Here is a 14664-nt window from a genome sequence, read left to right on the forward strand (position 1 = left end):
GCAGCGCTCAAGTTTATTCAGTGAAATCGTAGCCTTTTGAAGTTTAATCGTCATATTAATCCATTTAGCAATTCTTGTCTTTCCGTCCACAAAGACCTCTTATAATTTAGACTTTTTGTATCATTTAAGAGTTTGCATGGCCTTAAATGTAAACAATTTAACTGAAGCGGAAACCCTAATAAGAACATAGTCCAGTGCAAACATCTGTCATGCATTTGGCAAAAATCTTTTGTTGACGTTTTAAAATTGATCATCCGAGTCTAATATGATCCAGTTGCCCATCCCTGGGCTAGACTGTAAGAAATATTCACTGGAGTAAAATGTGTGACGACCAGTCCCGATCTTTTCCACTTAAACTAAACGCCAGTCATTAAACCACAGCTCAAGCCTGTGTATCAGGTTATGAATGTGCCTTTAAAAGTGTCATACGGGTTTTTTATATTGTCTTATGTATTTATATTAAGATGTTATTGTTAAAACAACGACATAGAATGTTTAACATTTATACAAGATTGTGTGTATTTATCATTTACTGTGACAGAAAACTATTTTGACAATAAAACTATGTAAAATATTAACAAAGCATTTTTATTAAAAATATATGTTTATTTCACGTTTACAGAGAGCTCTCTCACACTCACAATCACTCTTGTAACTGTATGAAAGTGGCAGAGTATCTCTCAATTGCAACAATACAGTCACTAGTGTGTCAGTAGTGTGGAGTGTGGGGAGAGGGGATTTCTACCAAGGGGGACCGAACAACTTTATCGTGAGTTTAAAATGGTTTAAAAATCTTGAACGTTTAATAGTTCCTTCCTATACAGTCAGACAACAGAGAGTAATGTGGGACACTTTTTGCAATTTTGAATTGTGTATCATATTTCCACATGAAGCCAAAACAATAAATCAAAATCTTATATCATTATGAAATCCCCAAGATGTTCCCTTTTAAAATCAGAAGAAATTTTTCAGATATTGTACTTAAAGGGGAAATAAATAAATAAGGCACATAAATTAGTGCTCCTTGTGCCATATCGTTTAAGAATTTGTGAATTTTCGAATGTGGGACAGCTTGTGCTTAAATCTGGGACACTATGTTTTGGGTTAGAAATGGTTTAATTTTTACAAAGCAAACCTCACATTTAACACTCCTAGTTAAATGTGCATTCCTATGTTTGGTTAATTAATTTAGCAGGCCTACAGTGCGTTTGCTGTCTTCATCAGTTTGTCTAAAAAACTAGTAGCCTATATGTTCACATGTGGAATGTTAAATCACAGAAATCATATACTTTAAAAAAAATAATTTATCATAAAAATGTCAGATTTCTGGAAGCAACAATAATAATAAACATGTAATGAAGTAAGAAAGCAAAATAATTTCATAATTGATTAAAAAAAATAAAAGACTCAAACTTTGGAACATGGAATGTCTTTAAAGCTGTTAAATAATGGTAAGAATATGGAATATGTATTTTCAAAAGCATGTGTTAAGCAAATTGTAATGATAAAAACACTTCATAACAGAAATAAGCAGTCCTTGCCAATCATGGACTCATCATGGTCCAGAATCACATTGTCCTCTAGTATCTAAATTTTGAATCTGGATCTTAAAATAAAAAATATTGCTGTATTATAAGTCCAAAAATGTAACAAAAATACATGTATGGCATTTAACTTTCTTAATGCACATTCTATCAATTGAATAACATAGTATATCGACTGTCCCACATTAGTCAAAACATGCTGTCCCACTTTTGAAACGTCCTTTTCTAAAGTAGGACGACAAAGATTGCTTCAAATAGAAAATATTAACACATTTTAACAATATTATTGCTACATTTGATGTGCAAATACACCACAAATATAATTTGATAACAATAATACATTTGTCGTCCCACTTTGTGCATTAAAGGGGTCATATGATGCGATTTCAATTTTTCCTTTCTCTTTGGAGTGTTACAAGCTCTTGGTGCATAAAGAAAATCTGTAAAGTTGCAAAGACTAAAGTCTCAAATCCAAAGAGATATTCTTTATAAAAGTTAAGACTTGTCCACGCCCTCCTAAAACGGCTCGTTTAAACACGCCCCCACATGTCTACGTCAAGATGTGGGAAGATTTGCATAGCGCCACCTAAATGTTCACGCAAAGAAAGAAGGTGTAACTTTTATTCTCGCTGTAGTATTGTTGCCGCCGCCGCCGCTGCCATGTCGTGAAGGCGCTGTGTGTTTCGTTGTGAAAGCGAAACTACTTTGTTTGGCCTTCCAAAAGACGATGATATCCGCTTCGTCATGCCAGCCCGGGGTCGTCACATGTGGTTGCCGCACGCACGCCCGCCGGCCTCCGCTCACTCAAGCCCGTCGTGTGTGATGCTGTGTGACGCATTTTATGGAAGACTGTTTCCTGAACCTGCAGAGTAGCATACAATGGGTCTGTGCTCAAAGGCTGTTCTATAAAGTGGGGCAGTTCCAACTTTGCAAGGACAGTCTGGCGCTTCTGACTCACAGCCTGTAAGTACATTTTTTATATTTAAAGAATTTGCCAATGATGATTCAAACTCGAGTTTGAGCAGTGTAGAGTAGCGCTTGTTGTTTGTCATTTCTCCGATCACAAATGCAGACATGGTTTTATGTTTACGAGGCATGAAGCAACGTCATATGACCCCTTTAAGAAAGTTAAATTCCATATGTATTATGTATGCTTAGCTTGTGAAAATGCACAGCCACAATGGGCCAGTAGATGGCGCTCCATCACTCTATCATTATTTTAGTGAAAGAATGTAAAATGGTACAACAAAACTATAAATTTGTTAATTCTGATACATTTAACCACTATCGAATTAAAATATATAGGCTATGTAAAAATAATGGGGAAAAAACGTAATTTTTTGGTATATCTCCATTAAAAAAAAAAACAATACAAGTGTGTTTCCAGAAGACCTATCAAATGTACTGATAATTAATTTAGACAACAGTTCTGTTGTAATTGATTATGTGCATCAGGCCTATATTATAGGTTTAATTCTTTGAACTTTCAGCTCCTGGTATCTGATTGGTCAATAATACAACATTCCTGCTGCTGACATGAAACAACTGTTCACCACACCACAGCACACATAATTAGTTATTTTTGCTGCATAGAAATTTTATGAATTTGGTTAAAAAAGCTACTTTTTAATGAATAATATTGTCCATAATATGAAAGAGATATTTTTGCAATAGTCGATCTTTAAGCTTTCTGTATAGTATTGTAATATTGTGTGTGGTGTCGACACTATTATTTACAATTTCCTTTTAATTTTACAAACTGCCATCACCTTTGTTAAAAAGGTGTGGTGAGGTATCAGACTGGACCAACCATCCCGCATGATGCTTAAGCTTGTAATATGACACGTTTATACATAAAATCTATGGAGATGACAATTTCAGTGTTGATCCCAAATATATCCTAAATCCCGGATAGAGTGGTTGAGTGAATGTGGTCTGGACTCTGTGGATGAGGGTCATTGTGTCAGAGACGCTGTAGAAGGACAGAATTCCTGCTCTGTGATCCACATACACTCCTATTCTACAGGAGCTGGAAACCACTGGGAGTTCAGTCTTTATGCTATTGTGACAGAATGAGTAACGAGATTTAGAGCAGAACAATCTCCATGACTGATCATTTAACCCAAATCCACACTCAAAACCACATCCCTTCCTTCTGATGCTCTTGTATGACACTGATATATATACCCCGGATGTTCCACTCCACTCCACCTCCCAGTAACAGCGTCCACACACACTCTCTCTACATAACACCTGAAAAAAATCATGAAATCTGTCCGGATGAACAGGATACCGCTGGTCAGCCTCAATAAAAGTAGCCACTCTGTTGCCTTCAGACAAACGCAGATATTTATGTGCAGTGTTTGGATCCAGGGTGAGCTGACGGGAATCTGAAAACAAATTTACACCATTTTAAATATTACATTAAAATAACCTTCTCTCGTATCTTTTTATGTTAATTCTATTGAGAAAGAGAATTTAGATTTGTTATAGAGTTTTACTATGTGAATGTCACTGTTATAAACAACGTGTTAGATGAATCCGTTTTGCAGATTTTATTACAGTTAACTTGCACTAAACAAAAATAACAAGGTTAAGGATTATTAAATTACAAACCAAGAACCATGAAACTAAGGCATATCCAAAAGAAAATGTAAAGACAACCCACAATTATAAACAAATCGAACTGGATATACAGGAAAATAAACAAGAAACAATAGAAACCAATCAGAACAGTGTGAATAAACAAGACGCTGACTGTTTTCGTATTAACACTTACATTGCAAAAACTCATCTCTGGTCCTGAGTTCAGAGGTGGTAACAATCTCCATGTATGGTATAACTAATACCAAGAGACACATACAGTGTTATTCACATTGATAGAGAATTTGAGCAATTTCTTCTAGTGCAATATGATATGATAAATTTTTTCAAACAAATGACTGAATTACAAACTTTAACTTTACCATATATATTTTCTATTGCTTCCTTGAAGAGGTCCTCAAGTTTCTCTCTTAGAGTAGTGACAGATTCATCCACATCATCATAAGAAAGAAGAGAAGGGACATTGATGCCGTCTCTAGATGCAGGAGGAACGGAGAAAGACTGGAAACTCTACAAAAGGACAAAAACTGAACAGATTTGATTCAGTGTTCAGGCACATTTAGAACTTTCGAAAAAATTGTTTAGATACATAAAAGACAGTCTGACAGCTTCGCCACCATTGCTGTCAGAAAAATAAATAATAAGATCATCAAATAAATAATGAATAAATGGCTCAAAACAAGATCTGTTACCTGTAAGAAATGGATGTGATCATCTGTGTGTAAAAACTGCTTTAGCTCAGCATCTCTCCTCCTCAGATCATCGATCTCCTGCTTCAGTTGCTCCAAGAGTCCTTCAGCTCGACTCACTTCAGCCTTTTCTCGATCTCTGATCATCTGTGTCACCTCAGAGCGGCTTCTCTCAGTGGAGCGGATCAGTTCAGTAAAGATCCTCTCACTGTCCTCCACTGCTGCCTGTGCGGAGCGCTGTTACGACACAAAGACAAGTTCGAAAAGAGTCCTGAAAGAACCTAAAACATTCGTATTCCCCTTGAAACTCACCTTATGGGTCTTCACAGCCTCTTTCGGCTACTGAATCTCCTTCTCTCTTTCCTGGATTCTCTTCTGGAACTTTCTTTCTATGTCCCAAAGCTGTTTCTGTAATAGTAGTAAATAACATGGAGCTCTCACTGTACTGCATCATAAATGTATGTGCAACTAGCATTTGCAATAACAATACGTGCTTTTCCTACCTGTTTCTCAGCCCTCTCTGCTTTAGTTGAAACAGTGTGATGATTTTTGTGTTTATTCATTGTACACAACAAACACATCGCTGGTCTGTGCGACAGTAAACCTCCAGCAGTCTGATGTTGAGAGCAGATCATCTTCTTGAGTCGTCCAGTGGCATTAATCAAATTGTGTTTCTTATCTTTAAAGAAACTGTCATGTTGTTTAAGGTGACTTTGACAGTAAGAGTTCAGACACATCAGACAGGACCTGACAGCTTTGTATTTTCTCCCTGTGCAGACGTCACACTCCACATCTCCAGGTCCAGTGTAACTGAGGGCAGTTCTTGTCTTCAGTTTCCCCACCATTTCAGCCAGCATCACATTCTTATTTATAGCAGGCCTTGGAGTGAATGTCTGTCTGCACTGAGGGCAGCTGTAAACTCCCTTCTGATCATCTTGATTCCAGCAGTCTGTGATGCAGTTCATACAGTAACTGTGTCCACAGGGGATGGTCACAGGATCCTTCAGTAGATCCAGACAGATCGGACAGCTGAACTGATCCTCAGCCACTGAAATACTGGCTTCTGCCATTTTACTGCATGTAACGTTAACGACCGATATAAAATTGGTTCGACGTTTGACGTTGGATATTAGACAAATATTCAGCCGCGAAAAAAATCTATACATTCTTAGTGAATGCGTATAATTGTATAAAAAAATGGCTTGTCTGAAAAGCATTAGAACGTAGAACTGAACACACATCGCAGTTTATTTGTTTTACTCCTGCTCGATATGTTGCAACGCATAACGTCTCTAGCAGCAGCGAGCTAGCGCTTAAGCCAGCTAAGGACCGTCTACAAAGTACATGTAAAGGATAAAACGATTAATGTTTTCCCACCGGAATGGTTTTTACAATTAACAAAACAAGAGCAATTTGTGCACCAAGGGCTTTGAAAGATATCAAGACAAACACTTATAACGATCACTTGAATTTAAATAAGAAATAGTGTAAACTAGATATGTGATAGTGGTTATTATTATATTATTACTATTAATAAATATATTAATAAAAGAAAAACAATATTAAAAATCATTATCATTCCATAATCCAGTGGTTATGCAGTAGACTGATTCCAGGTGCTTGTGAGAACATTTTAATGTTCGTTGTTTTCACAGAAGTATGACACCAAAAAAGTACACGCTATTGAAATTAAAACCAGTAAATAAATTCATTTAAAATGAATACACTCTTCTGTATCAACCTCATGGTGTGTCTTGTTACTGTTTTTATAAGAACATTTTTATATTTGTTTTAGAACTATAACAGAAAACATGCTATTGAAATTCAACAATTAAGATAAAGCTGGCAAAGTCTTGTTTTGCAGTTGTTTTGACTTAAATTTGAAAATCTAATTTTTAATAAATTAATTTATAACACACAGTTTTATTACACAACTTCAATGGGTGTGTCTTGTTACAGATTAGACAAACATCTTGATGGTGGGTTTAGCCACAGAACTATAATTGAACACAAACTATAGAAAATTAAACAAATACATAATTTAGTTTAAAATAAATACAATCTTCTACCTCAGCTTCAAAGGCTGTGTCTTGTTACAGATATCTTAAAGAACATTTTGCAGTAGTTTTCATTGTCAAAAGAGATGCAGAAGTCACTCTATTGACATTCAAAAATCACTTGTCAAACCTAGCAAAGAGTCTCCACTATTACTGCCCCCTAGAGGAAGATACTGCAGTTGTTTTGACTGAGTTTGACATTCAAACCTTTAATAAATTAATAAAAAATGCATACAGATTTCCATCTCAACTTCAAAAGTTGTGTCTTGTTAATTGGGCCTAAAAGAGCATTTCTATGCAGGGTTTACTCTCATTTGTAAATCAGGATGCATGCTATTGAATTGAATTCAAATATGTTAATAAATTCATTTAAAATGAATAGCCTACAGTCTACTATTTCAACTTCAAAAGGTGTGTCTTGTTTCTGATTCCAAATGAACATTTAAATTCAGGTTTTACTCTCAAATGTAATTCAGGACACATGCTACTGAATGAAATTCAAATCTGTTAATAAATTAATTTAAATGTATGCAGTTTTCCATCACAACTTCAAAAGCTGTCTTGTTACTGGTTTCTAGAAGAATATTTTAATGTTGGTTTTAGTCACAGAATTATGAGAGAACACATGCAACTGAAACTGAATAGCCAATTAAATTGTTTATTAAGCTGCTTAACCAATACATCAATTAGTTAAAAATAAAATGTTCGAGCTCATCTTCAAAGGGTCGGTTTTGTTTCTTTAAAAACACTTTAATGTTTTGTAAGAGGGATCACACAAAATGCATGTTATTTTTTTTGTACTGTCCTGAGTAATATATTTTGCATCAAATATGTTTACAGTCCACAAAAGCTTCAGAAGAAAACCATGTTTCCCATGTTGCCTGGAGGGTTTTTCTGAAGAATAATGGACAGTTTAACTGCTCAGGACAAATAAGGGTCTCATGAACAACTATCCAAAAAAAAAAAGAAGATTTTTTAAAATTAAATTCAATAGCATATGTCCTGATTTACATATGAAAGTAAAGCCTGAATTGAAATGTAGAAATCAGAAACAAGACACACCCTTTGACGTTTAAATGATGAGGAGGATGAGATGATGAGGTTGTAGGATGTGATAGATCTGAAATACACAATTGAGTTTATAGTTACAGTGTGTTTATGTAAAAACAATTATGTTTATGAAGGCCAAAAGTAAAAATGGGCAGTATGTGAGCCCTTCACAATCTTGTGGGATAGTTTTAATAATTTTCTGTGACTGGTTATGTTTATAAACCCAAGTAATAATTAAAAAAATCTAACAATATGAAATATAAATTCATTGTCTATTTTACTTACTTTGTGGAGAATAGGAGAGAAATCTGCACAGCTTAGCAGAACTGCACACACTTATATTATATATCCCATCTCAGGGTAAGTCAACTCAGAGTTCAAGATTCAACTAAGAATTGGTTGAACCTCCTTATTGAAACAGGCCCCAGGAGGCCTTTCTCTGTGGAGTTTGTATGTTCTCTCTGTGTTGACGTTGGTTTCCCCTGGGTTTCTCCCACAATCCAAAGACATACCAGACAGGTGAACTGGGGTGTGTTCCAGAAAGGAGGTTCAACAAACTCTGAGTTGACTTACCCTGAGATGGGAAACTCTGAGTTTTCGGTTTCAGAACAGCTGAATTGTGTTAGTTCAACCCACTCTGAGTATGTTGACTCTGAGTTTAGCGTGTGCACCATGACTATGAAAAGCCATGATCAATGGAGCTCCGAAATTATGATTCACCATGGCAACAGCAGCTGAAAAAAAGACTTCCACATACTGCGCAATACATAACTTTAATTTATTAGAATATCAGAGGTGAAAACTGGCAGAACGGTAAGTTATTTAACTAATCTTCATTTTCATGGTAGGCTATCCCACGGGCAAAAAAACAAAACAAAACATAATTCAATCAGGTAAAGCTTCAAGTGTGATTTTACAAACATTTGACATATTCAATAAATATCATTCAGTGTCTATTTCAATGTGCAGCAGCTTTTCCACATAGTCTAATGCTCTTTTCACATAATTAGGCTAAATATGTTCTCTAATCCAACATACATTTCTTAATTAGTGTAATGAAATAAACATTTGACTTCTACTCAGCCAACAGCAAGAAGGCAGAGACTCGAGGGGAGTGCAGGGGAGAACCTGCACCAGCACCACTGACAGATGAAGAAGAGATGGCCACAATACCAATATTAAAATCCAACAGGGAAAAGAATAATTGTTGCTTTTGTATTTGTAGGAAATAAAGATGACCAAATTAATAGTGAATAATTTGTGTTTATTTAACAGCTGTGGTGGTGGTTACAGCATATAGCCTATCTCGCACCTTCCATCTGGCATCCTTCCATTCCATACAATAATCAGTTTCATTTTCGAAAGGCGCAATGATAGGAATATGCGTGTCATCAATGCATCCAACCACACTGGAAATCCTAAAGGAAATTCTAATTATTAGGTTACTTCCAGAGGTCACAGCAAGATGTTATCAAGTGAACGTCATTTAAAAGTGGTACTGCTCAAATAAATATGCACGTGGATATGGCAAAATAAAATAAAGTAAAATAAATTCCTCTCCTGGTGTAAATGTAACTCCCCGTGAATTAATGCAGCCTCCTCATCTACAGGATCCCGTGTAAAAAGACATGCCATTTTTTGTCACATTTACAGTGTCTGCATGATGAAAATGAAAGTGGTGTGGTGAGAAAAATAATCTTGTTTCCATTTGCGTTAAGATTATTTTTCTTACCCCACTGGCAGATCATTTTACTTGTTTCCCCCAGGAGTTTATATAGAAAATGCATCTTGATTTAAGAATTTTTAGATGTTTGTACTTGAAATAAGGCAAACATCTCAGCAATAAAAGCATTTTTGCAGCATGAATGAATGAATGAATGAATGAGGTATTTAAACATCGCTTACGCTTTAAAAAGGGGGAGGAGACCCAAAGAAACTCTGAGTTTACCGAAGAAAACCTGCTTCCGACCAGGGGCCTGTACCATGAAGCCGGATTAGCTGGCTAGCCAGGTAAGTTTCAGTTTAGTTTGCACCAATCCTGGGTTTTAGGTACGATGAAAGTGGCTTGGCTTTTAGTGGTGTTCATCACCATAGTAACTTACGCTCCACAGCTAACCTTCTCAGGGGCAGGTTATGTTCTGGTTTAGAGATCTCAACCCGAAATTTGACCAATCAGCTTCAAGCAAAGTGACACATGTCTGATGCAATAAAGCCACTCCCCCAGTTTCTCTTCCTACAAATTAAAGGATGCTACATAGTAAAACCCTTTTAAATATAAAATTGTCTGATTTTTAGAGATGATTATTTTTTTTATAATTATTTTATATGATTGAATTATTATACCCTTAATCCATTACACAAGCTAGCTTAGTTTAATAGTAATTATCAAGCTTTTATTTTAAATTAATATAAACATATAGATAATATGCAATATAAATAAGTTTTAGAATCAATAGCTTTAAACATGACTACATATGAGCTTAGATTTTTAAGTGTTTTTATACCTATAGTATAAATTTTTATCAACTCTATAAACTAACTTTACAACTTTTACTTGCACTTATATGGCAAGATGTTTTCTTTAAGTTTCCCTCTTTCATGGAAAGATCTTTTCATCTCACGTAAATGTGTTTAAATTCTTCATATTGTTCAATCTTTTAATCTTTTAATCTTTGGTTCTGTCAGGACCACTATCGTCAAAATGATAGATACTTAGCATAAAGTTTGGTTTGGCGGTATGGTTCTGTTCTGGGCCTCTCTCGCGAGAAGTGAATCATAGTTTAAAGGCATGGGATTGGCTGTTCATTACTGATGTCACACTTTCATGTGCACATGCCCCATTAACTCAGGATCAAGCCTGAGTTGACAGAGAAAGTTGATGATCAGCTTCATGGTACCAACAAAGCCGGATTGGACTGGTTTGGTTTTGTCAACTCAAAACTAATCCTGTAACCCTGAGTTTGTTCAGCCACCATCATGGTACAGGCCCCAGGTTAGGTTCACAGAGTAAGTTACTATGGTAACTTACCAAGAGGTTTAGTTTTGTCTTTTATTGGAACTGAAAACACTGAGTTTCCCTTTTCTGGGGTTAACAAACTCTGAGTTTCCAACAAAACCCACTTTCTGGAATACACCCCTGGAGATTGTAAGTGAGTGTGAAAATGAATGTGTGTGTGTGTGTGTGTTTGTCATCCCTGTGATGGACTGGCCATCTGTCCAGGGGGTTTTCCTGCCTATGACCCAGGAAAGGCTCCAGCCTCTCCATGACCCTATAGGACAAGTGCTTTGGAAAATGTATGGAATAGATGGATGGATGGATGTACAGTACTGTGAGGGTTCTAGTCCTCCCTCTCTGTCACTCTTTTGTCCCCACCAATGTGACTTCCTTGATCCATGTTTCCAAACAAAATCATTCTGAAGGCATCCATCCCATTTGTTTATCAAAAAGATCACCAAGAAAAAAAAACTACAAATAGGACATCTGGCTTGGGTTTCAGCTGAAATTGCTGTTAGTTGTGTTTGGAATAATTATTATTCAATTTCACAGTAAATATTCAGCTAAGATTTTATTTTTCAATATAATTCCTGCAGAAATGGACAGAGTTTACCATTGTTCTGATTTTAATGTGCTTTTATCAGTTTTGAAAGCAGTGTGTTAGCATTTTAAAAATGTGCTGAAAATACATAGTGTTTGCAGGTTGTGGAGTATGAATGACAAAAGTGTTTGTGGATTTTGAGAAATGTGGTCATTGAATGCATTTTGTCTGAAAGCAATGAAAAATGATTCACAGTTTGTTTAGCATAGACTTCTGTGCCGCTGAATGTGTGAACAGTTTTGAAAATGTGGCTTCAGTATTGAACAATGCTTGCTAGCAATTGAAAAAAACTGTAATATGTGTGTGTCTGATGAATGACGAGTCTCTTACCAGTCCATCATCTTGCCTTGGCTTCAGCGTGAGACTGACACCTAGTGGATGTTCTTTATTATCTACAGTAAAATACAGGCAAATCACACAGGACGTATCACCTACCTGTTTTGCACACGTCTCTTAAACAACAGGAAACTATTTTATCTCTTCATTTCAGGGAAAACGAAACCGAAGTATAGATAGTTTTATAAAATGTCTGAAACATTTCACTGTTTACTGATGTAAGGAGAAAAAACTTGATATGATAGAATATCTACATCATCTATATTGTTAGATGACAAAATTTCAGTGTTGATCCAAAATAAACTCAAAACCCCGGATAGAGTGGTTGAGTGAATGTGGTCTGGACTCTGTGGATGAGGGTCATTGTGTCAGAGATGCAAAAGGACAGAATTCCTGCTCTGTGATCCACATACACTCCTACTCTGCAGGAGCTGGGGAATATAGGGAGTTCAGTCATTTTATAATTGTGTCAGAATTAGTAACTAGATGAAGAACATAAACATTTCCAGGATTGATCATTAAATCCAAATCTACTTTCTCCACCCCGTTCCTTCCTGCTGATGCTTTTATATGACACAGATATTTCCACCACTTCACTCGACCTCCCAGTAACAGCATCCACTCACGCTAAGCTGATTGGCTGGTCTTAGCTGGTTGGCCAGATGGTCTTCCAGCCTGACCAGCTAAAGAAGTGACCAAAACCCCTTTAAAACCAGCCTGCTGACCAGCTATGATCAGGCTGGATGACATCCTGCTATAAAAAACAATCAACCAGTTTAGGCTGGTTTTAGCTGTTTTTTTTTATAGCAGGATGTTCTTTGTGGTCAAAGAGACACACCTTTTGACAAACATACACTTTTTTGCACACATCTCAAAACAGGAAATTTAGTTGAGAGAAACTGAAACGTATGTGTTGTTCCAGCCGTTGTCTGTATCTGTATGTATGTGGAGGAACATGGCAGAAGCCAGTATTTCAGTGGCTGAGGATCAGTTCAGCTGTTCTATCTGTCTGGATCTACTGAAGGATCCAGTGACCATCCCCTGTGGACACAGTTACTGCATGAACTGCATTAAAAACTACTGGAATAAAGATGATCCGAGGAGAGTTTTCAGCTGCCCTCAGTGCAGACAGACCTTCACTCCAAGACCTGCTTTAAACAAGAATGTAATGTTTACTGAAATGGTGGAGAAACTGAAGAAGAAAAAAGTCCAGATGGCTCTCAGTTACGCTGGACCTGGAGATGCGAAGTGTGATATTTGTACTGGAAGGAAACGCAAAGCTGTAAAGTCCTGTCTGGTGTGTCTTGAATCTTACTGTCAAACTCACTTTGAGTGTCATGAGGAATCTCGTTTAATTAAGCGGCATAAACTAACTGATGCTGGACAATTCCAGAAGATGATCTGCTCTAAACATGACCGACTGCTGGAGGTTTTTTGTCGAACTGAAAAGCGATGTGTTTGTTTGATGTGTGTGATGGATGAACACAAAAATCACGATGCTGTTTCTGCAGAAGCAGAGAGGACAGAGAAACAGGTATGCACATATAAGTAAACTGTGTTGATTGCAGTTATTAAGCCAATTAGGCAGTCTATGATGAGATTATCACATATTAATATTAATATATTTGAGATATCTGGAAACCATTCAAACAAACTGATGATAACTGATAATCTTTTCACACTAAAACATTTTGAGTCCATTGAGGATGACTGAAGATTTCTAATGTGTACATTTTTTCCATGCCTCAGAATCAGGTTGGAGAGATAAAAGGAAAATGCCAGCAGAGAATCCAAGAGAGACAGAAGAATCTTCAAGAGCTCAAAGAGGCTATTAAGACTCACAAGGTGAGACTCAGACTAATCTGGTTAGTGTTAGACAACATTTTCCAGTTCCACTGAAGTCCTCTGTGGCTAACAGACTGATGATCTTATTGTCTTTGTGTGTCATAACAGCGCTCTGCAAAGGCGGCATTGGAGCACAGTGAGAGGATCTTTACTGAACTGATCCACTCCATTAGGAGAAGCCGCTCTGAGGGGACACAGATGATCAGAGATCAGGAAAAGGCTGAAGTGAGTCGAGCTGAAGGACTCTTGGAGCCACTACAGCAGGAGATTGATGATCTGAAGAGGAAAGATGCTGAGCTGGAGCAGCTTTTACACACAGACGATCACATCCATTTCCTACAGGTAGCAGAGACTAACAGGACTGTTGTCCTGAGCAATGTCTTTTGACTAGAGAGTTATTTCCTAATTTTACTGTAAGTGTAATATTATAAAACTACTATCTGAGACACTAAAATAAACCGTAAAAACATATCAGTTTTGTTTTGCATATATAAAAACAACTGTATAAAAAACAGTTCAAGTTTGGTCTCATACCAGTTATATAATATACACCGACACAAATTGTTCAGATCTTGTAATTTTTGTCATTTTCAATTTTGATGTCATGGTGACTTTTACATTTGTCTTTTATATTGACATTCCTGTCCCAATGTAGATTTAAAGCAGATTCTTTCTTATAGACTAGTGACTGAAAAAGTGTATAGATCGTGTGTGTAAGTGATAATTACTTAAAGGGGTGGTTCACTGTTTTTTTTCTAGGCTTGATTGTGTTTATGGGGTGCAGTCTAACATGTGTTAATTCTTAGTTAAAAAAAAAAAAAATCCTTTTTCACATAATTTACCTTTGTTTCCAACCGCTCTGTCCCTTCTCTGAGAAACGGGCTTATCTTTTCCTGTTTTTATGAAGTCCCGCCCTCAGAAACAGGCGATGGGATCTGATTGG

General features: G+C 36.5%; 1 protein-coding gene and 1 pseudogene across 2 annotated transcripts in view; one reads left to right on the top strand and one right to left on the bottom strand.

The window, feature by feature from the left end:
- Positions 1 to 3404: 3404 nt before the first annotated feature.
- Positions 3405 to 5907, bottom strand: LOC107728377 (tripartite motif-containing protein 16-like; annotated as a pseudogene).
- Positions 5908 to 12831: 6924 nt separating this feature from the next.
- LOC107728378 (tripartite motif-containing protein 16-like protein) overlaps positions 12832 to 14664 on the top strand; it is a 6415-nt gene continuing 4582 nt past the window's right edge. For both annotated transcript variants that reach the window (XM_016538516.1, XM_016538517.1), the window contains exons 1-3: positions 12832 to 13410; positions 13626 to 13721; positions 13830 to 14063. In XM_016538516.1, coding sequence (XP_016394002.1) covers positions 12832 to 13410; positions 13626 to 13721; positions 13830 to 14063 — 909 coding nt within the window. The remainder of the gene's footprint in view (positions 13411 to 13625; positions 13722 to 13829; positions 14064 to 14664) is intronic.

The sequence above is a fragment of the Sinocyclocheilus rhinocerous genome, unplaced genomic scaffold (genome assembly GCF_001515625.1).
Source record: "Sinocyclocheilus rhinocerous isolate Xijiao unplaced genomic scaffold, SAMN03320098_v1.1 scaffold3323, whole genome shotgun sequence".
NCBI classification, from domain to species: domain Eukaryota; kingdom Metazoa; phylum Chordata; class Actinopteri; order Cypriniformes; family Cyprinidae; genus Sinocyclocheilus; species Sinocyclocheilus rhinocerous.